We start from the raw sequence: 27175 nt of genomic DNA on the forward strand, positions 1-27175 counted from the left end.
AGGGTGCTGAGGCTGTAGCTATAACCACTGCTCCCCTTCCCTCCATTCTGGTGACGATTTTCTCGATGTCATGAGCTCAGTTTCCCCCCGTTTCCAAAGTGAAATGTATGACACCTGCCTGGGCCTGATTGCTCTCAGTGACTGCAGGGAAGCCATGGTACAGTGATTGCTTAGCTGCTTCCAGACAATCCCTGCTGCCAGCAGGCGGCTTCAGCTTCCTGTACTTTTTTTTCCATCTCCCCAGCTGCAAGATAAATGAAGGCTTTTCTATTTTAATTATTCAACAGACGTACATCTTAACATCACTTTCTATGGCACGGAGTTGGAGCTTTGTGCTTTCTGATCAGGCTTTTTTTCTTGCATTGATCAGCAGTAAACTGCATTTACTCTATACTCGGTTCCTCCTTATTTAAAATCTTTTTTTTTTCCCTGTTACTAAACAGAATAAAAAATGTTAAAGTGGCAGCATCAGCTAGATTCTTCAACTTTCCAATTACTGAGCTTTCTTCCTTTCTACTTTTTTCTTACTGGAGAATCTAAAGAGTTTCAAAGGTGTTGTTCTTCTTGTTTCATATTATAAGGTTTTTATATAAAGGAGATTTAACTGTATGATTGTATTTATGTATTTATTTAAAAAATACTTACTTGTTGCAAACCTAAATGGCTAAGAGACCCTTTTACTAAAGCTTAGGGCTCCATTTCTGTGCACTCAAGGCCTAATCTTATAAATGGTGCCTTAATTGCGGACACCTAGCAACGCCTAACTAACCCCCCCCCCCTCTTTTACTAAGGCATAGAGTGGGTTTTAGCGCCGGCAGTGGCAGTAACTGCTCCGACGCTCATAGGAATTCTATGAGTGTCAGAGCAGTTACTGCCGCTGCTGGTGCTAAAACCCGCTCTATGCGTTAGTAAAAGAAGGGGTAAATCTAGTGCACAACTCGGTGTCAGGTCAAAAGCGCGCTAGGACAAAGGCACGCCCAGACAATTGAGCGTAGCGCGGGGGTGCGCACCGCAGAAAATTACTGTTTTTAGGTCTCCGATGGGGGGGCGTGGGGGGAACCCCCCACTTTACTTAATAGAGATCGCGCCGCGTTGTGGGGGTGTTGTGGGGGGTTTGGGGGGTTATAACCCCCCACATTTTACTGAAAACTTTACTTTTTCCCTGTTTTTAGGGAAAAAGTTAAGTTTACAGTAAAATGTGAACGGTTACAACCCCCTAAACCCCCCATAATGCCGGCACGATCTCTATTAAGTAAACTGGGGGGGCTCCCCAACAAAACCCCCCGTCGGATCCCCTAAAAACTGTAATTTTCTTCGGCGTGCACCTCCGTCTTGCGCTCAGTTGTCGGCGCATGCCTTTGTCTTTCGCGGGGTTGTCTATGAACCGCACAACTCAATTGTTTATAATTAATTAAATGATGTTGTAATTGACCACACCATTAAAAACCGATTTTAAAAAAAACAGTTTTTTTATTGACAACATGATGCCTAGCAACATCTTAGTCCAGGCACCCTCCGATGCCTAACGACACCTACCTGAAAAGTAGATGTGGTTAGGGGTGGAGAATAGGCTTGGTAGACTTAGACATTGCTAGGCATGTAAGTTAAGTGCCACTAAATTAGGCCAGGTATACCCTGGCCTAATATACCAGCGCCTACGGCAATGACGCCTAGAGCCACCTAAGTTCGCCTAGGCACCGCTCGGGCCTAGCAATTGATTGATAACCACGCAAACCAGCACCTAGAAGTAAGGTGCAGTTAGGCGCCATTTATAGAATCAAGCCCCAAGTGCCACATGGTCCACAAAGCATTTAGCATTTTATTGTAATCCGCTTAGGCATGAAGCGGAGAAGAAAATTTTTAAATAAATAAATAAATGTAGCATACAGTAAGTTTTGTATAAAGACCCCTAAGTGACTTAAAATAAAACATATGATATAATAAATAATACGTAAAGCATAATAAAATTAAGAACCATTAACAGAAAAATAAAGTAGGACAAACAGAAAACAAAATATGTTTATATGTTACTAGTATTGTGCATTGCTGTGCAGATTCTAGGAGAGCAATTTTTTAATGAAATGAATGAAAATGAAATGGAAATATAACCATGTAACTCTGAGAGTTATGCAAGTATATCTGGCTAGTTGGCAGTCAGTTTTCTTCTCCCCTCTGCCATAGCACATAAAAAGTCCATGAATATTTTCAGATGTATATGTTTTTTTAAAAGGGATATATTACATTTTCAAATATGACAGAAGCAGTACATAGACGAAAGCGCGCGAGACAAAGATGCGCCGACAATGCCGCCCAGACAATCACACGCAGGACATCAGCGCGCTGGATTTAAACACTATTTTAAAGTGCACTGAGGGGGTGTGTGAGGGGGGAACACCCCCACTTTACTTAGAACTGTTGGTGCTCCCACTGAGGGGATGTTGGGGGTTCACCCCATTAAAGAGGAAACAGCCTTTTCCCTTGTGTTTTAGGGAAAAATTACAATTTTCCCTGTAATAGGGGTTCCCCCCCCCAATGGGGGCGCTTTAAAATAGTGTTCAAATCCAGTGCGCTGATGTCCTGTGTGCGATTGTCTGGGCGGCATTGTTGGCGCATCTTTGTCCCGTGCGCTTTTGACCTGTCACCGACAGAAGCAGGTGGCACCTTGTAGATTAACCAATTTACTGAGGCATGAGTTTTCAACAACCAGAATCCACTTCCTCAGATATAGTTCATGCCTCAATATATTGGTTAGTCTATAACAGTGGTCTCAAACTCAAACCCTTTGCAGGGCCACATTTTGGATTTGTAGGTACTTGGAGGGCCTCAGAAAAAATAGTTAATATCTTATTAAAGAAATGACAATTTTGCATGAGGTAAAACTCTTTATAGTTTACTAGTCGTTAAGCCCGTTACATTAACGGGTGCTAGAATAGATGTGTGTCTGTCTTTCTTTCTTTCTCTCTCTCCCCTTGGCCGCTGTCTGTCTGTCTATTTTTATTTGTTTCTCTCTCCTTGGACGCTGTCTGTTTTTCCATGGCCCCATTCTGTCTCCCTGACTGTTTTTCCATGGCCCCCTTCTGTCTCCCCCCCCCCCCCCGAGCAAAGCTGTCTGCCCCTGAGCACACCCCTCCCTCCAAAGCAACCCTCTTTCCCTCTCCCTGTTTTTCCGTGGCCTGCTTCTGTCTTCTCCCCCAAGCAAAGCTGTCTGCCCCCCAGCACACCCCTCCCTCCAAAGCAACCCTCTTTCTCTCTCCTTGACTGTTTTTCCATGTCCCCTTTCAGTCTTCCCCCCCTGAGCAAAGCTGTCTGCCCCCCAACACACCTCTCCAACAAAAGCAGCCCCCTTTCACCTGCAGCACTGGCACAACACCCTCCAGCCATTCCTCTAAGCTACCTGGAGTGAGTGCTTAGAATGTGAGAGGGAGTGGGGCCTGGGCGTGTTTGGCGCAGCAGGGGAGGCCCCAGCTGCAGCTTCTTCGGCGTTGGTGAAGGTTCCAGCCACCGCCCGGAACATGTTCAGGTCGCCAGCCCTGTGCGGGGGCAGTGCCTGACTCTCCGCCGGTATTTTGGGGACAGTCTTCAGCGGCTCGGAGCCCTCCTCCCGGCAGCCGCCGCCAGTGCCGTGAGAGGGAGTAGGGCCTGGGCGGGTTGGGCGCAGCGGGGGAGGCACCAACTGCCCTAACTGCAGCTTCTTCGGCGTCGGTGAGGAAGGAGAGGTTGGAGAGGGATTGGACTGGTGAGGAGCTTCGGGGGCTGCTGCTGTTCTTCCACCGTGTCGGGTCCTTCGCTTTTCCTGATCTTAAATGCCGAGTTGCCATGTGTGACGTAGTAAGTGCGCATGCGCACTCTTGCCAGCACAGCGTGACAGATCAGGGATCAGGGAAGCATGGGCTAAGAGTGTGCATGCGCGCTTAGCATTTTATTATAGTAGATAAATCTTTCCTTTTGGCTAAGTCTTAATAATAATATTGTAATTTATAGCTAAAGAGACATATGATCAAGAAACTGTTTATTTTACATTTGTGATTATGATAAACATACTGAGGGCCTCAAAATAGTACCTGGTGGGCCTCATGTGGCCCCCGGGCCACGAGTTTGAGACCATTGGTCTATAAGGTGCCACCTGCTTTTGTTAATTTTGTTACAGCAGACTAACATGGCCACCTCTTTTAAAATGTTCAAATATATATGTGCATAGGTGTTGGAACAAGAGAAGCCACTGGTGCCAAAGCACCTCCTAAATTCTCCCTCACTCCACCTTTTCCACCCTTTGCAACATATTTAGTACCTCTCTCTCCCAGGGCAGCAATACACCAATCAGAACAGCTTCAAAAGTGTAGGGTCTGGAGCATTTATGCATGGTTAATGCCTGCCAGCTTCCTCCTCTTGTAAAAGAGGAGATATAGATGAACCTCAATGCTGTATGGATTTTTTAATCTCCATAAAATGAAGTAATCAAATTTGCAAGTAAAGGGGATAGGACTTGTATACTGCTTTTCTGTGTGGTTAATACATTTTTTAGTGTTAAGTGACTTGCCCAGAGACACAAGGAGCTGCAGTAGGAATCAAACTCACAACCTCAGGGTGCCAAAAACAGCTGCTCTAATCACTAAGCCACTCCTCCACTCTATTAGCACCAAATGTATGTCTGTGATATATTGATGTAGTAATAATTGGATTTATGTGTGTAAAGCTGTAATCCACTTAGGTTATAAGCAGAATACACATTTTTAAAATAAATAAATAAAATAATTAACCCCATCCTTTACTAATGCGTATCTCGGGTTTTAGCGTTGGCAGCAGCGGTAACTGCTCTGACACTCATAGAATTTCAGTGCTAAAACCCACTGTATGCGTTAGTAAAGGAGAGGGTAAATTAGGCACCTTTTCTAGAATTTCCCCCAAAGAGTTTAGACAAGTTCCTGGATGAAAATTTCATAAATTATTATTAGACAAAAATATTTAGGAACATCAGTGTGGTTTGGGGGGGGACAGACGGACAGAAGTAAGTCATATTGCCAAGGGGGGTAGGGAAACCTATTCAGTATTAGCACCTGCAACATTTATTGGGGGGGGGGGGGGAAAGAGTGTCCATCCTAAATTACACCTATGTTTGGGAAAGTCGTTGTTTATCACTGGAAGCTACAAGGAATTGATCTACTGTTGGGGATCCTGCCAGATGTTTGTAAACTGGATTAGCCACAGCTGGAGTCAGGATATTGGACTCAATGAATCTTTGGCCTGACTCAGTATGGCACATTATATATTCTAATGTGAGTTAAAGAATGTGTGGAGATTTTTTAAATGAACAGTGTATCTCAGCGGGTTCGACTTGGTTCTACGCCTTTCCTCTCACAGGGGGGGGGGAGAAATAAATATTCATGGGGGTGTCTCACAGGTTATTGCTTGTTTAATCACTTTTAAAAATTTCCCTGTAATTAGGCAATTCTGAAAAACAGTCCTCTTTATGGGGTCCTTTTACTAAGGCACGCTAACCAATTTAGCGTGCGGTAAATGCCAAGGCGCCCATTATATTCTATGGGCGCCTTAGCATTTAGTGCATGCTAATCTTCAGCGCACGCTAAAATCAATTAGCACGCGCTAACCCACTCTTTTACTAACCCCCTGTTTTACTAAGGTGTGTTATGTGTTTTATTGCGCGTTTAGTGCGCGCTAAATATACACGCGCGCTAACCGCTAACGCGTCCATAGACTAACATGCACGCCTTAGCGTTTAATGCGTGGTTAGCATGCGCTATAATGCTTAGTGCACCTTAGTAAAAGGAGCCCTAAGGCGCGCTAGTCGATTTATCACGTGCAAAATATTAGCACATGCTAAATGCTAATGTGTCCATAGAATATAATGGATGTGTTAGCATTTAGCGCGCACTAAATTGGCTAGCGTGCCTTGCTTCTCAAGGACTGGACTGCATTCCTGCACTGGTCTTTCTCTGCAGGTCTAAATAGCACAAAATAAAGAACTTAGATTATAACATATTGCTTATTGCAGATTGCATTGAGTTCTCTTTCTCCCTCTCAGACAGGTGCCCTGGGTCCTTGATCTCCCTCCCACCCCCTCATTCTGATGCTGCTCCCAAGAGCTCCTTCCAGATGAACTCTAGAGAGGGTCAGAGAGCAGCTGGTGGAGGCTGCAAATAATCAAAATGTATTATGGCTTCATTTTTTTAGAGATGTGGAGTGCAGTCTTCTGGTGCTAAACACTTATTGCCAAATATACTATACCAGAAAAATATTCAGATTGTTGAGCTTTATATTTTAATGCCATTCAGTATAATCATGCAGTCTCCCATCCTTACGTTTAAGCATTTCTATAAGCAATTACAAGCTTCTCTCAATTAATTATTTCATAGACACCTTCAGAATGCATGACATTTTTTTTTTAATGTTTTTTTGCTATTTAATTTTAAATTTACTCTAGTGATTATCTGCTTCACTGAGCAAAAAGAAGACTTTTGAATCTCAGTAATATACAGGAGTAACGTTTACCAGTTATTCTACGTATTGACATGAAAGCCACTGTATCTTAAATGATTAAATGTTTCTGCAAGGCTGGGTTTATGGAACTGACAAAGCTTTTTAACAGAACAGCTCTTACCTGCCAGAGCTATTTGCTAGCAGGCTGCACACATCTGCCTGGTCCTTTTTTATTAGCAGGATATTATGGGTCTAAATAAAATTGATGTGGGTTTTTTTTCCCACAAGGATCTTTTTTTCTCTGTGCTTTTGAGAAAAGTCTCCTGAAAGACTTCCAGTTTTGAAACTGAATTAAGGCACCAGAGCTAACCCCCCCCCCTTTACAAGAACTATGTTGGAGGTTAAGGGTCAACAAACAAGTTGTAAGTGATAAGCTTTTAGCTTTTTGTTGGATAAACATAGAGGATCTCTAATTAGAAAATGAAGAATGTAAATGAAAGAGCTAAGGCCAGTACTGGATAGACTTGCACGGTCTGTGTCCCATATGTGATGATTTGGTGTAGGATTGGGCTGGGGAAGGCATCGATGGGAACACCACTAGCTTGGAACATGAGGATGTTACTGGCCAGACATTATGGTAGATATCCTGCAAACAGGATGGTTGGATAGGCTGGACTGGATGGATTGTTCGGGTCTTTATCTGCTGTCATATACTATGTAGCAACATTCCAGAGCTGAGATTGTGATGTCATAAGGCCTCATTCCACCAATGCTTAAGAGCCAACCTCAGTAGTGATGTCACAATGGCTTGATTAGATGGCAACTTCAGCATATGGAGCCTAGGACAATACCAGGTGGACTTTACAGTTTATGACCCAGAAATATCAAAGAAGAGACAAAGTTCATTTAATCATGTATTTTTAAGGGCAGACTGGATGGACCGTTCAGGTCCTTTATCTGCTGTCATATACTATGTTACCTGGCAGAAACCCAAAGAGTAGCAACATTCCAGAGCTGAGATTGTGATGTCATAAGGCCTCATTCCACCAATGCCCAAGAGCCAACCTCAGTAGTGATGTCACAATGGATTGATTAGATGGCAACTTCAGCATATGGAGCCTAGGACAAAACCAGGTGGACATTATAGTCTATGACCCAGAAATATCAAAGATGAGACAAGTTAATTTAATCATGTATTTTTAAGGGGTATAACTAATGGGCAGACTGGATAGACCGTTCAAGTCTTTATCTGCCATCATTTACTATGTTACTATGTAACTCAATATGCCTGTAAATGGCTTTTAAAGTTGATTCTATGCTGACTTGATGAAGGGGGACAGCTCAAGAAGCTAGTCACAAATATATTAGGTTAATCTAATTTAAAAAGGTCTCATCTACAACTAGTGGGGTAGTCAGACCTACCATTTTGGATGGTCCCAGAGTTAACATGGGTGGACCCTTTTAACCTCTCCCCTCTCTCCCCTCCCCCACTCACCTCTATCTTGAGCCCAGCATCGTCCCTACCTTTCCCAATGACCCCTTGTAGATATGTACAATACAGGGTTTGGGGTTGGTTTGGTTTGGGTTTTTTTTTTCCAGTTGAGCACCATTGTAGGGACTGATCGAGAGCTGTTTTGACTTTTCCACTGCTGCAGTCAATGCAAAGGAGATGCCCTGATGATGTTCTGGATTTATTTCTAGATAAGACATAGAACTTAGCCACATTGCTAGCCCCTGGGCTGGGTTCGGGTGGGGGGGGAGGCCTTAGAGCTGCTTTGCTGTGGCAGTGGTAGCCAATTTATCTGGGGCTAGAGAAATCAAGAAACAGTGGTGCATGCATGGCTCATATAACCCTATTGCCACCAATAGGGATAGATATGAATCTATAATTGTGATGATATACTAAATAACTACTTTATATCACAATACAAAAATACATATAACCCTAACCACGATGGACTGGAGGCCCACTCCATGTTTCAATCAACAGCAGCAGTCAGTTTTGACCCCCCCACATGTCTCACCCCCTCCACTGCCCTCCTCTCCCCTCCCCCACCCAAGGCACCAGGGGATGCTCCTCCTCATAACTGCAATCTGGGGAAAATTCTATGCACAGCGCCTTATCTTAGGCGCCAGTAGGAGCTCTACTGGTGCTTAAGTTAAGAGGGAAATGCTATTTTAAACAGTATTTAAGTAAAAGCTCAAAGCGCCTACCAGAACCTAAACAAACAGCTCTGGAACCGTGCCTCCAGAGGCAACTAGCAGTGCCTAACTCCATTATAGGTGTGGCTAATGCCAGAACTGGCATTAGGTGCCACTAGTTGCTTCCAGAGGCGCAATTTACACCAAAGGTAGGTGCCAGAAATGAAGGCCTGGAAAACCCTGGCCTGCATTTCTGGTGCCTATCTTTGCCAGAGACATGATTCTCTAAACGACACCATCACGCGATTGAAACGCGATCAGCGGCCGCTTTTAAGGTGGCCGCCGACAATAGAACCGTTTAGAGAATCTGGCAATCAGGGAATGAGAGGATTCGTTTGATTAAATGTAACTCGTATTCTCTGCATCCATAAAAATCCAACCTCCACCCAACAGGCACAGATCAGAACTATGACAATTTCTCCATGGAAATTCTGATTCTCATTTTATCTAAACAATAGCAGCATAAATCCTATCCCAAAATACCTAACAAACATGTCATACAACAGTGGCACTAATTCTATGATTCAAACAGCAAGAATTCTACCCATGGATAAGCAACATCACAAATAGTGCACTGGGCTCTAGAACACCAATACGCCTACTACTGATAAAACAGAACAATTGGAACAGCTACAAATCTCTACATTGAAACTACATGCAAACAGAACACCACATTTCAATAACACACACAAAAAAATAGAGTATCAGCAGTGTAAATTGTTCAACAAAATCAAAAATAATATCTGTATGTACTATCTGTATTCTCCTTCCTTTACAAAGCCAGCCGCGGCGGTAAGACCTCAGGTGCTAAAAACGCTAGCGTGGCTTTGTAAAGGGGGGCCATTATTACCAAGTATTGCATCTACATCCACTGTATTTCATTGAAAACGTCTAAGCCATTTCTTTCATCCCGATGCAGCCTGCATATCGTGGCTAAAATCTTTGCCGCTGCATCAGGGATCTTTATTTAGCATGATTTATGAGTTAATGAAGAGCTGCTGAATAGAGATCCTTGATGCCGCGTTGGAATGAAAGGAGCAGCTTAAACATTTTCAATGAAATACAGTGGATGTAAATGCAATACTCATATATGCTAATAATATGAAGTGATGCATGCAGATAAGCACAATTTTTCTATTTTGTTGAACAATTTACGCTGCTGATACTCTTTGACCCTGGGCTCCGTTTACTAAGGTACGCTGGCGCTTGTAGCACATGCAGGAAATTACCGCACGCTACGCTCCTAGACCTAATGCTGGCGTTAAGGTCTAGCGCGTGCGGCTATTCTGCGCGTTAAAGCCCTAGCGCACCTTAGTAAAAGGAGCCCTATGTGGTTATGAAGAGGATGGTCTTTATTTTTTTAATGTGTGATCGGGAAGACCTGCTTTACTATTTTTTTTGCTTGAAACCTGGCTTGGGAATATGAAGAATATAAAAAGTGACTGTTGAAGTTAAAACAAAATAAAATTTTATGGAGGGGGAGGTTTTTGCGCCGATGATTGGAGCAGGGGCTACGATTGCTGTTTCACTCGTGGAGGTGCTAAGCTCTGGTTTTCGGAGGCTTTTCTTACCCTTTGTATGCATATTTAAGTATATAATATTGCCACTAGTCTAATTAGGTGGGTTTTTTGTGCAATAGATCGATGCTCGTATAAAAAAATCACTCCATTAATCAAACCATATCCTACCAGAGAAATCCATGTTTCAGACAGAATAATGTTTGTTGAACTGCTTCCTCTACCTACTCCTCTGCCATTAGGAATGATGTAGAATATATCTACTTTCAGGTTATAAATATACAGCCCTTAAGAATCAAAATGATGAATGTAGGACCCAAATCGCCAGACTCTAAAGAAAACTGCACCTGATTTCTAAACTGGACAAGTATTGTACTAATGCGCTCCTTCTGTCAATTAATATGTTAACTGCTAAGGGCTCCTTTTACAAAGCCGCGCTAGTGGGTTTAACGTGCACGACTTTTCATCACATGCTAACCCCCGTGCTGGCCGAAAAACTACCGCCTGCTCAAGAGGAAGCGGTGGCGGCTAGCGCAGCCGGCAGTTTAGCACGGCTTTGTAAAAGGAGCCCTAAGTCATAAGAACCTAAGAAATGCCTTCACCGAATCAGACCCTTGGTCCATCCAGTCCGCCCACGCGGAGGCTCAACTAGGTGCTTCATAATGAGACCTTGTTTACCTGTATCCCTCAATGTGATTTGCAAGGAGGTATGCATCCAACTTGCCCTTGAATCCTATAACGGAGGTCTCCGTCACAACGTCCTCCGGGAGAGCGTTCCAAGCGTCCACCACTCGCTGTGCGAAACAGAACTTCCTGACATTTGTCCTGGGCCTGTCGCCTCTCAACTTCAGTACATGACCTCTCGTCCGAGTCACATTTGACAACGTGAATAACGATGCATCTTGCTGGATTTTATCTAGTCCTTTTAGTATTTTAAATGTCTCTATCATATCTCCACGCATTCTTCTTTTCTCCAGAGTGAACAAGCTCAGTTTTCTGAGGCGTTCTTTGTAGCTCAAATTTCCCATACCTTTTACTAGCTTTGTAGCTCGCCTTTGTACCCTTTCCAGCAGGGTTATATCCTTTTTTAGGTAGGGAGACCAGTGTTGGATACAATACTCCAGGTGTGGCCTGACCATTGCTCTGTAAAGCGGCATTATGACGTTAGCCGATCTACTTGTGATTCCCTTCTTGATCATGCCCAACATCCTGTTCGCTTTCTTTGCAGGTGCCGCGCATTGTGCCGACGGTTTCAGTGTCCGGTCTATCAGTACCCCCAGGTCCCTTTCCTGTTCGCTCTTGCTCAATGTCACACCTAACATTTTGTATTCATGTTCCTTGTTCTTCGTGCCTAGGTGCATCACTTTGCATTTTTCTATATTGAATTTCATCTGCCACTTTTCCGCCCATTTCTCTAGCTGGTTCAAATCTCTCTGGAGTTCTTCATTATCCATTTGTGATCCAACTGACATTTTTTAAAAAACTTTTTAAGCAGCAGTTTCCATGATTCAGCTGAGCATTTGGGAACAGCCTGTCGGGAAGGCATTGCCTGATTTATTCATTCACTGTATGGAATGCCATTATGATGTCATAAACAATAGAGGCTAATCAGATTCAGATTGTTGGCTAAAATGACTGCTCCGTGGGTTCAGGCTTTGTATTTTCTTTAGAACTGCTTATAGAATGAATAAATTGATACCTCACCTACCAGAAAACTTAATAATGGATGCAAGAGAATATTACAATTAATAATGACTATAATTTTCTATTATATATACCAACACAGGAAGGCTAGGCTTTCAAACATACAGTATTGCCTATTGTACAATATTTGGAGTTATCCAAGCCCTACATTTCCACTCCACCAAAAAATACTTTCGTAAAAAAAAGAACAATTTAGCATTTTGTGTAAGGCCCCATGTTTCCTCAACCTACTCCACTCTACCTAAGAAGCAGCTTATAAATGTTCAACAAGGCCGACTACAATTTTCAAGCTTAATACCTGTTCTAACTCTGTTTCCTTGGTCAGGTTTTATTCACATTGTGAAGGCTATGAACCAACGATACTGCTGATAAAAACAACAGATGGCGAGGTAGGCTATTTTCAAAATATGAAATGTTGTGTGTACCAACATAGGTTGGGCTGCTGATAAAAGGGGAATCCCACAGGAGGGCAAGCTAAAAATGCTCAGAGAGCAGCACAGGATGGGTGTAAGGCAATAATTGAACTGCTCCCGCCTGGTGTTGGCAACTGGCTCCAGTGTTTTTCAGTACAGACAGATCCAGTCCTGATTTTACCTCGCTGTCTGAATACACCTGTGGTCCTGTTTTTCCTCAGTGACATCAGCAGAGCTTACATGCATGAGGTGTAAAACCTGGGCCGGGTCAATCTGTTCTTGAAAAAATGGGTTGTTGTAGCAACTCAACTACACAAAAGTGCAAATATGGGGTCAATATTTCAAATGGTTTAGCAGGATGGAAAGGGCTCCTGCCTGGTTAAATTGCACTAGTTGGCCTCACTTTATTGGATAGTGCTGCTGCATATTAGGGAAAGGCAATAGGAGTCTCATATACCTCCTTTCTATGCTTACAATCAAAACACTTCAGGTACTTATTTTGTACCTGGGCAATGGAGGGCTAAGGCCCGGATGCACTAAACTCACTGTGTGTCTAACAATCATCTCTAAACCAGTTGAACCAGTTTAACATTGGACGTAATTTATCGACCGATGTCCACAATGGTTCACCGTGGGCTTTTCTATGCATTCATTACAACCTCTGACTCTGCCATGCAAATGACCTCATTAGTATTAAAACGAGGTCATTAATATTAAAACAAGCATCCTGATTGATGCCCTAACATCACTTAGGCATGCACTAAATCTAGCATGACTACTAACAACTGTGTTACTGACAAGTCTGCCATAGTCAGCCACAACGGCCCCCCCCCCAAAAAAAAAAAGAGAGGCAGGAGGGATGCCCACTTCCTCCAACCTTGGAAACCTGGACCTCTCCACACTCCCGACCACCCCCATGCAAAGATCATGGACACCTGGACCCCAGATGCTCCCAAAGCCCCCTCCATGAAGATCACGGCCACCCAACCCCCCCAAACTCCTGACCCTCCCCCTGTGAAGATTGTGGCTACCCAAACCTCACACACACTTCTGACCCTCCCTGCCCCATGAAGATCATGGCCACCTGGACCCCCCACACTCCTGCCCCACCCACAAAGATCGTTGTCAGGGGCAGGTAAGTTTCAACAAAAATGATAGGTTAACCCCAAACGAGCAATTTAACCAGCCAGGAGTTGTTTCTGGCCAGTTAAATTGCTTTGAATATCGACCAGCACAAATCTATAGATTAACCGATAACATTTTCCATGCATACTCCTAATTTATACTTCAAATAATTATTTTAGAAATGTCATGGGTAAATGTTGCTCTGTACCTCATGCCACTGTTCCTTTACCTGTAAATCTGACTCTTTGCCAGGTGTGTGGTGCCTTCCTGTCCTCAGACTGGGAAGAGAGGAAACGCCACTGTGGACAAGTTGCCACTTTTTTTGGGACAGGAGAATGCTTCGTTTTCAGTGTAAGTTGGTGAAGCCTTAACTATTTATTTATGAAACAATTTTTATGTGCTTAACTGATTTTCTGAGTTAGGCATTAGTACTGTATATGTATTTTTAAAAATTTATTTAACCTCTCCCTTTTACGATAGAGGATTTTACCATGGCCCGGGGCACTTAATTCTCTAATACAATAAAAATATCACCAAAGTGCAAAAAAAATGCAAAAAAAAATGCAAAAATTGGGGAATTTCTAGCACTAAGGGTCACCAGTGCCATTTTAAACCCAGCACCGGCAGGGCAGGAGTGACTGGGGATTGCTCCTGCCGCAAAACCCCCTTAACTATCAGGAATTCAAAGAGGTGGGCCTAGAGGAGGGAGCTAAATATTGTTTCTTTATTTCATTTTTCCTTTCTTCTTTGTTCTTAATTTTTATGTTTAATTAGTAAGTTTAATTTCTTATATAAATATACACCATATTCATCGTATTAATAAACTGCTAAATACACTCCAATTTATCAAGATCGTGTACTTAGCTTGCTTAGCAACACCTCTCCAGTTTATTAATACGATGAATAAGGTGTATATTTATATAAGAAATTAAACTTACTAATTAAACATAAAAATTAAGAACAAAGAAGAAAGGAAAAATGAAATAAAGAAATAATATTTAGACACTAGTAAGGATAAACAGAAAAATCAACGGACTAATGAAGAGTCCAGCCAGCTTGAGTCTCATGACCCAGCTGGCCTTCTGAACACCCTGAGGTGAAACACTAGCAATCTTCCATACCCCTTTTTCTTGCATTTTTTTTTCACTTTGGTGATATTTATATTGTATGATTGTGGTCTGAAAACAGCAACATCAATAGTAATTATTATTGTTTAACTAATGCTGCTTTGACACTCATAGAATTTCTATGGTGTCAGAGCATTTAGCGCTCTGGGACACAGTAAAAAACTAAATGTTGTATGAAGATGAAAGTGGGGTTCTTCAAACTTGTACAAATCCAAAACTTCACCTCACTTATGTAAGAAAAGGAAATTAAAAAATGCATCGGCTAAATCTCAAAACTGAGATATGCCACGACATCCACATACGATATGTTGTGTGTCCTTAATATTTGATATATTCCGTCATCTTCCACTCATCTCAGAAGTAAGACAAACCAATTACACCTGGTAATCCATTCATTTATTCATCCTTAATAATGCAGAAATACTAGCATGCCCCGACGGGACCCGTTTCGCCCACACTGGGCTTTTTCAAGGGTTCATAGTAGGCGCTCTTTTTTCAGCTTTCTCACAATCCCCAGCACCGGCAGGGCAGGAGTGACTGGGGATTGCTCCTGCCGCAAAACCCTCTTAACTATCAGGAATTCAAAGAGGTGGGCTAGAGGAGGGAGCTACAGGATGGTGGGAGTCTTTGTGGGGCTCTATGTGTCAGAGCTTTTCAGGTGAGGCTCTATGGGGAGCTTTTGAGGAGCTATATGGGGAGGGGGATATTAAAGGAGTCATTTAGTATGGGGTCTCTTTTGAGGGTGTCTTCAAGGGGAGGGGGAAGGATACTTCTGCTCTAGCCCCTTTAAAAATGCTCCTCGGAGTATTGGGTTGCAGGCTAGTGGTTTGATTTTCCTAGGGAAGATGAATAATGCAGCTTGTGAGGTTGATCAGAAGTTGCATTATTCATGTACTGCAGGTTAGTAACTCTCACAATAAACTACAGTGCCTAAAGAACAACTTTTACTATACCTTAGTAACTACTCTCCTTAGTAATCAGCCAATTGAATGGTCTCTTTAAATTTGTTGGGGGGGGGGGGGTCATTTCTTTAAGATTTTTAAACTATTAAATGGCTTTAGGCCTACAAATATTTAACTTTTGGGATCTTGCCATATACAGCAATGAAAATATGTTGGTTCAGCTCAGGGGAAAATTTTAGTTCTGTCCTGCTAAGGATTGTTCTTTTGAATCAGAATTTCACAGACCCAAGATCATGGTGAAATGGTTGCTTCTCTTTTAAAGGTTCATCCTGAAATGGAGAAATATGAGTGGGTGGTAGCTAAGAAGCCGGAGCTGAGCAAAATGGTAGCCCCACGCTCACCACGCCGTCCTCGCTCTCCACATCTGCCTCGCTCACGGTCACCTTCTCCTGGATCTCCTCGGCTCTCACCTGCACCTTCCTTATCGTCTTCACCCCTATCCTCGTCTCCTGGTAGTCATGGAATTTCAAACTACTTAACCGTTCCTGAGGCAGGAGCTGCTGAGCGCCTCTCACCCTTCCTGTCAGTCAGGCATTTCCAGCTGCCCTCCAAAACAGCTTCTATGTTTATGTCAGGATCTCATGAAGGCATCATTATTGGTATGTAGTAGACTTAGAACATGTGTTCTCCAATCTTGCTTTAAAACATCAGCCCAACTCTCAATGAATTCTACAGAACAAGCTCTAGACAGGATTAGGGTTACAATAACATGGAGCCTGGATGACACAATGGATGAGGTTAAATTGTATTATTTCAGTATTCTTGTTACTTTAAGGATGTCAGTAGCCTATGCAAACTATATCAACAAGTATTAGCGGATAGACTGAAAACAATATCTGCAAAGCCTGAAAAACAACAGTTTGCCTAGTCTAGGCTTAAAAAAATAACCTGATTGAAATCATTCAAATCCAAAAAGGTTTGACTTGCGGCAGGAACATCAGAAAGCATTGATTTTATTCAATTGTAAACTGCCTTAATTTGTGCTGCAAATAAGGTGGTATTACACATCTAAATAAATGATAAACAATAGCATTAGAGAACAAGGAGAAACAGAAGCAGATGAGCAGGACTTCCATAGAAATATGATGGCAGATAAAGACCAAGTGGCCCATCTAGTCTGCCCATCCGCAGTAACCATTATCTCTTTCTCTCTCTGAGAGGGTCCCATGTGCCTATCCCAGGCCCTCTTGAATTCAGACACAATCTCTGCCTCCACCACCTCTTCTGGGAGACTGTGCCATGCATCTACCACCCTTTCTGTAAAAAAGTATTTCTTCAGATTACTCCGGAGCCTGTCACCTCTTAACTTCATTGTATGCACTCTCATTGTAGCGTTTCCTTTCAAATGAAAGAGACTTGACTCATGTGCATTTACATTACATAGGTATTTAAATGTCTCTATCATATCTCCCCTCTCCCGCCTTTCCTCCAATGTATACAGATTGAGATCTTTAAGTCTGTCCCCATATGCCTTATGATGAAGACCACATACCATTTTTCTTCCCCCAAGAGACTTTGCACCCTGGGTAGTTGTCCCATCTCTAGTTATACCCTGGCCTGTTGTGCTGGCAGGAACCAGGCAGCAAAGAAGAAGTTAAACACAGCAGTCAAATTCAGCCAATGTCCTACTGGAATCAACAGGTTGACTAAGAACATAAGAACATATGCCGTGCCTCTGCTGGGTCAGACCTGAAGTCCATCATGCCCAGCAGTCCGCTTATGCGGCAGCCCATCAGGCCCAGCACCTGTATACTTGCCCTCTATCTATACTCTTCTATCTCCTTTTCCTTCAGAAAACTGTCCAATCCCTTCTTGAACTCCAATATCGTACCCTGTCCTATCACTCCCTCTGGAAGCGCGTTCCAGGTGTCCACCACCCGTTGGGTGAAGAAGAACTTCCTAGCATTGGTTCTGAATCTGTTCCCTTTTAATTTTTCGGAATGCCCTCTCATTCTTGTAGTTGTCGAAAGTTTGAATAATCTGTCCCTCTCCACTTTCTCTATGCCCTTCATGATCTTATAAGTCTCTATCATATCCCCTCTAAGTCTCCGCTTCTCCAGTGAAAAAAGCCCCAATCTCTCTAATCTTTCAGCGTATGAAAGGTTTTCCATACCTTTTATCAAACGTGTCGCTCTCTTCTGAACCCTCTCGAGTATCGCCATATCCTTCTAGAGGCAGTTCCTGTTTCAAATTCAGATCCAGATCTAGTCACAGATGCTCCAAAAAAATTCAGCACCACCTGGCTGGAGAGCTCTCTATAGCAGTGCCTAGATTATGTTGATTTAGACTGTAGTCTGACAGTTTTCAGATTCTCAAGTTTGCAGACCATTTCCTGTCTCAGCTGGCAGGTCCTGAATTTTTTTTTCCTATGATTTCAACAGTTTTACTTTAAATACTGCTGAAAAGGTAGTTTTCCAAAAGATGTCTCTTCCATGTACTGGGCGTTTATACTTCTTCCAACAGTAAACATTATGATAATATCCTCTGATGTAGTGTATTAAGGGAATTCAGGATTGTTGGAAAACAGGATGATTACCCAGCTTCCACATGTTGTTCCTTAAGTAGTAATTATTCTTGGTGAACAAGACATTAAAAAATTACCAATATATTGGATGGAGCTGAAAGGGAGCATAAGGATTTGTAACTGAAGTTTATGTATTTCTTTTTTAGCATGTACATCTTTCTTTTCTTTTCTTCTTCCAGATCTGGTACCAATGCAAAGGTGATTGTGCCATTACACTTCTTTTGCACCTACCTGAGCATCTTTCCTCTGCTGAATTAGACATATTTTCCCACATGTCCTACTGTGGTCTTGTAGTAACAATTCTGAGTCCAGGATCCATGCACTAAGGCTCAATGCAGATCCTGTATCAGGGGCTCTAAATCTGGCCACCAGATGTCACCCTTAACAAAGAACATGACTCTCCCCAAGCTCCTCACCCACATACAAGCTGTGAGCATGTACAACATTACTATTTCTAGCTGATCTGTGATAGAGAAGACCTGATCTAAGAATCAAACATGGGATGTCTCGCATGAAAATGCACAATGCAGGTCACTGAATCAGTAAGCTGGCCCTGTACGTCCTTTGTAAGGAAGTTAAAATGCTTCTGCAAGGAAAGAATGCAAGTGAAAGCCAGGAGAATATTCCTCGCTTCCATTAATGCAGGTGCAGGTATGAAAATTGGTATGAAAACATGTGGAGGGACATAATCGAAAAGGACGTCTAAATCCGTTTATGTCCATCTCGCAAGTCGTCCAAAGTTAAAAAGAGCCTAAGACACATTTTCAAAAGAGACGTCCAACTTTTTTTTACTTTCAAAAATCGTCTAATTATACGTCCTGCCAATCTGATCGTCCAAGCCGCTAAATCGTCAATCTTTATACCACATTTCCATCCAACTTTCCATCCAAGTCCAAAACGCCTAGAACAAGCCCTGTTGGAAGTGGGAGGGGGTCTGCAAAGTGATGGACTGCACACCCAGACATGCCACCTAAATAGTGGGGTACATTACAGGGCACTGCTGTGAACTTCACAAAAAGGGTGCCATGGCTTTTCCTCACTACAGCTCCCTTATAGGTGACGGGGAGCCCCCCCCCAAACCACCTCCAACTTATCTACCTAGACCAACTTATCTACCACCCCAATAGCCCTTATGGCTTTAGGAGCCACTTATATGCCAGTAAAAAAGGGTTTTGGGGGTGTATAGGGGAGTGCACATGTTTAAGTATCAATGCAGTGATTACAGGGGCTTATGGGCATGGGTCCTCTTCTCTATGGGTCCCTAACCCACCCCCAAGACGACTTAAGCTGCCTCTGGGCTGGACGATTAGGCTTTCCTATGCCAGGCAGCCGGGTGATGATAGTCTGGAGGTTGAAATTTAAAGTTGTGAATAAAATTTTTATGGGGGTGGGGGGGTTGGTGATTACTGGGGTAGTGTGTGGGGGTCTGTGTTATGTGTTTTCATGGTCTAAGTCACAACGTCCAAGTTCCGTCTAGACTCTGTTGTAAAACTTTCAGTTATAAATGCTGTACGACTAAGTCTAAGCTGGCCCACGTTCCATCCAACTCCCGTCCTCGACATTCCTCTCGAAATGCCCCGTTTAGCCTTGGACATTGAGCGGCACTATGAAGGCCTAGGTCATTTTTAAATACGTCCAAAACCCGGTTTTATTCTCGGCGCTTGGACGATTTTGAGAAATGTTCGTCCAAGTGCCGACTTAGGCCGGTTTTTGGACGGTTTTCTCTTTCGATTATGAGCCCCTCAGTATATTAGAGCACCTTACAGAATTAAGGGCTTCTTTTACAAAGCCGCGCTAGCAGCCCCAAAGCCAATAGAGATTTAAAGGGCTTCAGGGCTTTTGTAAGAGGCAGTAAGTGCCTAGTAAAGGGATTTAAGCATCCATTTTACAATTGTCAATGTGGAAAAGAACAATGGAGGGAATTTGAAAATTTATACATGAAAGGACCAATTCTTACTTTTATATATCTGCTCTTTTAGAATCCAAGACAATCTCCCTTCATCCACTGTCAAGTTCGGTTAAATTTGTAATAAATTTGCTGATAAATTGTTGTAAATCTGCTTGTCTACGTGGATCCTAATCTAATTGATGTAAACCGCCTAGAACTCGCTGGGTATGGCGGTATATAAGAATAAAATTATTATTATTATTATTATTTATTTATTAGGATTTATTAGGATTTGTAACCACCTTTTTAAAGGATTTTATTCAAGGCAGTGTATAGCAACATGCCTCTGATTTAAGTACAGAGGCCACAATTTTTCTGTACTTTAAATTTTGAGGAAGAAAAAAGCAATGCTTGGAAAAGAAAGCTCCCTTAATCCCTCTTTTAAAAGACTGTCCAATAAGAGGAGGCTTAGAAAACCTTTACATGCCCAGGATCAGCTATGAATTCCACAGCTGATAAATGAAGGCATCCAGATGCATCCCCTTTCGGAATGGGGAATTCACCTGTAGATTCTGTTCCCACCCAAGCCCTATACCCTTGCTATTACATATAGTGCAGCTTTAAAAGTGTAAATACCAGCTTTCTAAAATGGGGTTTTGTATGTGTATCTGAGATACACATGTAAATGTCAGTATTTACACATATAAATATGAATAAGGCTTCTAAAATAACCACTTTTAACACACATGAACCTATAAACTAATTCCGTTGTTGATTAGGGCACATTCAAATGCTACAGTGCACATTAAAATGCCATCGTGTGTGTTTAAAAAATGACAATTAAAATGAATGTGTAAAACTAATTTTAAAAACTCTCTATAGTTCAGGACACATTCAGGGGAAAAAACCCCCTAAAAACTAATCAAATATTTTACCAACACATGTCCCTAAGAGAAATGGCATAAATTTGGCATTGTTAGCTCTGGAGCACCAAGAAAATGCCTTTGGCATCCTATAGATGTTTTTAACTGAAATTGCAAACTTGTGTGAGAATGCAACCTTTTCCGGATATAGGAAAGCCTCATTATTCCATTTACAGAAACATCAGAGTGATGCATTTTACTTAAAATCTATAATATGCTGATGGTTTCCAGTGAAAAGCAAGAAGTATCACTAGGGTCAATATTCAAAGCAATATAACTGGAAACGAGAGACCCCTGCCTGGTTAAATTGCTCTGGTCACCCCAGGAGCAAATATACAGAAACACTTAACTGGATGTTCCTGCTGAGTATCTGCTCTGACTGTCGCAGCACCCTCTGTTTAGTGCCAGGGCAATTCGGGGGCGGAGCCAGGGCAGAACTAGGCATTATCCAAGCACTGCCATTAATCTGTGCCAGTGCTGAGCTAATGCCATGTTGGCTTGCATAAAAAGTAGTTCTAACTATGCCCAGTTAGCTGTGCAGGTATGGTAATGGATATCAGCCATACCTGGATAGCTTTTGGGTGCCACCAAACTTCCAGATAGTGTCAGTGCCTGGATAGGATCCATCGCTGAATATCTGTGTCTAATTTAGATTCCAGCGGTGAGCATTTAAAGAAATGCTGACCACCACCGGCTGAATATTAACCAGACCTATTTTCTGCTTCTTCTTCTTATGATAATACAAGATTTAAAATGTGATTCATTAGGCTCTCTATCCATATTTATTTATTTATTTATAGAGTCTTGATAGTCTGCAAGTGGCCAGAACATGTTTTCTAGGAGGTTTATAATTGAAAGGAAAGGAAGGGAGGTTGGAATGAGGAGGGGGGAAATCAAGTCAACAAGCCATAAGTTTATTGGAAGAGGTGAGTTTGGGCCAAAGTCTTGAATTTGGTGTAAGTTGGTTCTAAACAAATGAGAGACACTGAATAAATCAGTCACTTATGGACTCTTTTACATAGCCGAGTGGCAACAGCCCCGAAGCCCTTTCAATCTCTATGGGCAGCGCAGCCACTAGCGTGGCTTTGTATAAGAGGTCGTTAGTGTGTGAGATATTCTTAAGTTTATAAGAGCATATCAGATGACCGATTAAGGTCTAATATTTTAACCCCCCCCCCTTTTACCAAAGTGTAGCACTGTTTTTAGCACTTGCCGTAGCAGTAACAGCTAATCTAATCTAATCTAATCCTTAGGTTTGTATACCGCATCATCTCCACGTTCGTAGAGCTCGACGCGGTTTACAGTAGGAGAAATAGGAAGGAACTACAACAGAGGGTTAGAGGTAGAAGTGTGAAGAAAATTTTGAGGACTTGGGATGCCACGATATAAGAGTTTCCTTGATTCCTAAGTTGGAGGGAGACTTACATTTTTTGAGAAAAGCCAGGTTTTCAGATGTTTGCGGAAAACTTGGAGAGAGCTCAAGTTCCGAAGAGGGGAGGTAAGGTTGTTCCAGAGCTCAGTGATTTTGAAGTGAAGGGAGGTCCCTAGCTTTCCTGTGTGGGAAATGCCTTTTAGCGAGGGGAAGGATAGTTTTAATTTGTGGGAGGATCTGGTGGTATTAGGGTTTGAGGAATTCCAAGAAAGAGGGATAAAGGGAGGGAGGATACCATGTAGGATTTTGAAAGCTAAACAGGCGCATTTATAGTGGACCCTGGCGATTATCGGAAGCCAGTGGAGCTTGGCCAGGAGCGGGGAGACGGCTCCTATGCTCATAGGAATTCTATGAGTGTCGCAGCTATTACTGCTGCGGCCAGAACTAAAAACCGTACTATTCTTTTGTAAAAAGGGGGGGGGGGGTATTTAATTACACATTTGAGCAGAAGCTTCATATGTGCTTGTCTGGTTCTGATTCTTTCCTTTACTCCTTAAGATTGATTTTGTTTTACAGGTGGTGGAGGAGGCCAGGCTTTGAACATTGATGCCGATCTGCTCAACGGGAGGACACAAAGCTGTGAAACCTTTGACAACCCTCCCCTATGTCGAGAGAACTTCCAGGTTCAGCTTATTGAAGTCTGGGGATTCCAGAACTCTTAATCAGCCCCACATGACCTCAGCTTCCCAAATTACTGGATGACAGAAGCAATGCCACTGGTAACATATCCTGCACCTACCATGCAGAAATACAAATCCAATGGCTTCAACGCCTGCAGATTTTAGTACCCACCAGCGCAAATGGATTTTGATTTGATGCTACAGATGGTCATTTTCTTTGGAAGAATTTTAGCAGAATCAGCTAGAAGAGAATAACTTGATATTTATTTTGCTTGCCAAGTAAAGATCATTTTTCTGTCAATGCCTCCCATCAATGAAGTTTTTTATTCATGTAACAATGTGTGCAAATGGGTTTGTTTTGTTCATACAGTGACAGGAATGAATCTCACTCCTAAGCCAAGGCATGTGGAATATGATCTCAGTCTCTCAAATTTACTGCTAACATATACCGTAGTACTTGCATTGTGCCAGAGATAGCTTTTTTTCTGGAGTTCCTGAGATGTAACATGGATAGGCAACTTATCCAGGTGCGCTTGGAAGTTCTTTTTGATCAAACCTATAGTTCCCAAAATGATGGGAAATATTTCTGGTAATTTTCTGCCACATTTTCTTAGTCTCAGACAGCATTTCTTGGTACTTGAGGACCTTCTCTCTCTCTCCATGCGAGTCACAGAGTAATCACTTGCCATTCTGATGTTTTTCTCTTTTACCACCATATCCAGTTTTCTGCCATCCAGCGTTTTGTCAGGAAGGGATGTTCCAGGCAATCAATCCTCTTTGTTTTCCACAATTCTCTTAGGGTCATGATTCCAGTACTTTTCAGGTACACTGATGTTGTAATGCTTACAAAGTTTCCAATGTTGTGCCTTTCTGTATAAAAAAATTCCTACCATCAGCATTTTGCATATGTGTCTGTGTAGATGGGCTTATTTGTAGTTCATGTGGAGATCTTTTGTTGTTTGCAATCTATATACAAATAATGCACACTCTTATTAGTGAATGACATACACTTTGAATGACAGTTGTCCCTATATCATTGGATCTAAATTTGGTCACCCAGTACAGTCAAACCTCGGTTTACGAGTACCGCGGTTTACGAGTGTTTTGCTAGATGAGCAAAACATTTGTAAAATTTGTGACTCGTAAACCGAGCTTGACTCGCTATACGAGCATGTCCCAAAGTAAAACATCCTGCATTCCCCTCTCCATACCTTGAAATGCATGCTTTCTGATGCTCTTTCACTTCAGTTTTGCCTTTTAGGGTGTCCAACCTGCTGCCCTGTGCGGCCCACTCGAGGGCAATGCATTTGTTCTGTCTGCCGCCCCTGGATGATTGCCTTCTTGCCCGCTCCCTCCTCCTTGATGTGTTCGGTCTGGGCCACGGCGGCAGCTCCTGCATGCCTCCTGCGGCTGGCCCTGAGATGTTCCCTCTGACGTTGCGACGTCAGAGGGAGGACTTCCGGGTCAGCCGCGGGGAGCACGTGGGAACTGCTGGCCGCTGCTTTGAATGAGCACTGCGGCAAGAAGGAGAAAGCCAGCATGAAGGTAGGCACCGCAGCACAGTGAGGGCTTCCGGGTCGGCCGTGGGGGGAACATGGGAACTGTTGCCCGCCTCTTGGAACGAGCACTGCAGCATGAAGGTAGGCACCACGGCACAGTAAGGGCTTCCGGGTCGGCCGTGGGGGGAACATGGGAACTGTTGCCTGCAGCTTGAAATGAGCACTGCGGCATGAAGGTAGGCACCGTGGCACAGTGAGGAGGATAAAAACGGCATGAATGTAAGCACTGAACGAAAAAGAAGTTAAAGATGCAAGGCCCCAGTGAGGTTGGTTGGCTGTGGAAAGAGCCCCAGTGCCCCAGTTCTGTTATGTTTATGTCGGTGGCTGGCAGCAGTAGCAACGAATTGTCCGAATCTCCATTATATCCTATGGGGAACTATGCTTTGATAAACGAGCGTTTTGGTTTACGAGCATGCTCCTGGAACGGATCATGCTCGTAAACCAAGGTACCACTGTACTTCCTTATGGATAACTGCAATTTCCTCCCTCACACTCTTCACAGCATCCCCAGCTCTGGCTGATCTTGGTGTGTGGAAGACTTCAGCTGAGAATCAAGCCACAAAAATCTAATCCCTGCCTCAGTTTTTATAAAATAAATGTAAGTCCTTGCTGTGGACTTGCAAAATAAATATGCTTTGTGTCCCAAGGAAGTTTATTGCTTTTATCTCTTTTGATATTTTATGTGTAGTTGATAAAATTCAAATAAAAATAAATGTAAGAATGCTGAAAATAAAGTGATATATAAATAAAAGGGAACATGTACAGATTGATTCATAGGACACACTACATAAATATTAAAAGTTGTGGATGCAAAGATTTGTATAGAACATTTTCCATTTTTAATAAATTTCTATCCATGCTTTACCTAGTCCTTATAATAATCTTTCAAACTTTTAATTATACAGAAAGGGGATGATTTTATAACTTTTTCCAGAGTATTACAGTTTAACATCTGGCACACCTTAACTTCTAAAAACGATTCCATCATTCCCCCCTCCTCCCCATCAGCAGACGACCTAGCAAAATTCTTCAACGAAAAGATCACTACCATAAGGAGCTCCTTCCCACCAGCAGTCTCTTACAACTCTCTGGCTCCCAACGACTCTAACCCTATCCCAGCAGACAGATCCTGGACTGCCTTTGAACTCATATCCGAACCCCAGATCTCTAAACTCTGTCTCAAACTGAAATCCTGCAAATGTACGTTGGATCCATTCCCTTCCTACCTATACAAAAATATTCCCGCACAGGCCATCTCATCCCTCACCAGACTTATAAACTCTGCTTTACTATCGGGCCTATTCTCCACAGAAATGGGACATATTGCCTTGTCTCCATTACTGAAAAAAGTCGTTCTTGACCCTTCCTCACCATCTAACTACCGTCCCATACAGGGCAGGATTAATTCATCGAGGGCCCCTTGCCTAAGCTCCCCTCTGACGCAGCTTCCTGTTTCCGCCTGGGCCCCCTGCCCCACTCCATCTCACCATGCGCCCAGGCGGAAACAGGAAGCTGCGTCAGAGGGAAGCTTTGGGCAAGCAGCACCGCTTGCATAATTACAGTTCCCGTTGCCTTTCTTACTCGCGTTGCTTGCTTGTCTTATTTTCCGTCGATTGGGGGGCCACATTGCCGATCGGGGGGGGGCACGCGTTGCTGATCGATGCTGGAGGGGCCTATTGCCGTTTGGATAAAACAATGTTGATTCCCTCCTTCATCGGGCCCCCCTGACCATTTCGGGCCCTAGGCACGTGCCTACTTGGCCTATTGGTTAATCCTGCCCTGGTCCCATAGCAAATATCCCTCTCCTGACTAAAATGCTAGAGGCCATCATATCTACCCAGCTCTCATCTTACCTAGAAAGATTCTCCATTCTCTTACCTTACCAACACGACTTCAGACCCAACTTCAGCACTGAAACCCTACTGGTCTCATTAATCTCATTAATTCTCGCAATAAATTTGCTGTCCTATTACAATTCGATCTCTCTGCAGCTTTTGATGTCATCCACCACGATATTCTAATTTATCAACTTTCTGAGATCGGCATCGACTCCATAGTCTTAGAGTGGTTTTCAAACTTCTCATGTTCCCGCTCCTACACTGTCAACACAAATGGCACCACGTCCGCTCCTTGGAAACCAACTTGCGGAGTCCCGCAGGAATCACCCCTATCCCCTATTCTCTTCAACATCTATATGTCCTCCCGGAAACTCTTCCATCTATCTCCCTTCGAAACTATCTATACATATGCTGATGACATCCTTGTCCTTCTCGAGACAGACTCGAACCTTACCAACCTCTCTGAGAACATCGCAGCCTGCATAACGAAACTCCAATCCTGGTCCCTCTCAGTTCAAATGAAACTGAACAAGTCCAAAATGAAACTACTCTGGCTCGGCCCAAAATTAGAACAGCTAATATTCTCTTCCCCCCTGGACTCAACATCCAACCCCTCTATGCTACTCCTTCCTTTATTAAACTCTTGTAAACCGTGCCAAGCTCTATAATTATGGAGAGGATGCGGTATATAAACTTAAGGGTTTAGTTTAGTTTAGCCTCAGATGCTGAGAATGGCTGTTACACAACTATGTGCTGGTATTCTGCAGCTAGGGCAGAGTTGCAATATACACACATATTAAAATATACATGGAGACACATCAAGCTGGATTTTGTAAATGGCACTCAAAATTTGGCAATGCAAACAGGAGAAACTGCCTTCACACCGGTGAACAGCAAACACAACAA

General features: G+C 42.9%; 1 protein-coding gene across 1 annotated transcript in view; it reads left to right on the plus strand.

Annotated features, from left to right (window-relative positions):
• The window catches only part of LOC117367417 (TBC1 domain family member 24-like), a 44399-nt gene extending 19146 nt beyond the window's left edge, over window positions 1-25253 (plus strand). Inside the window, exons 4-7 of the mRNA XM_033959923.1 lie at window positions 12184-12247; window positions 13649-13747; window positions 15748-16084; window positions 22769-25253. Of these exons, the coding sequence (XP_033815814.1) occupies window positions 12184-12247; window positions 13649-13747; window positions 15748-16084; window positions 22769-22914 (646 nt within the window). The 3' untranslated portion in view covers window positions 22915-25253. The remainder of the gene's footprint in view (window positions 1-12183; window positions 12248-13648; window positions 13748-15747; window positions 16085-22768) is intronic.
• The last annotated feature ends 1922 nt before the right edge of the window (window positions 25254-27175 follow it).

The sequence above is a fragment of the Geotrypetes seraphini genome, chromosome 10 (assembly GCF_902459505.1).
Source record: "Geotrypetes seraphini chromosome 10, aGeoSer1.1, whole genome shotgun sequence".
Classification (NCBI taxonomy): Eukaryota; Metazoa; Chordata; class Amphibia; order Gymnophiona; family Dermophiidae; genus Geotrypetes; species Geotrypetes seraphini.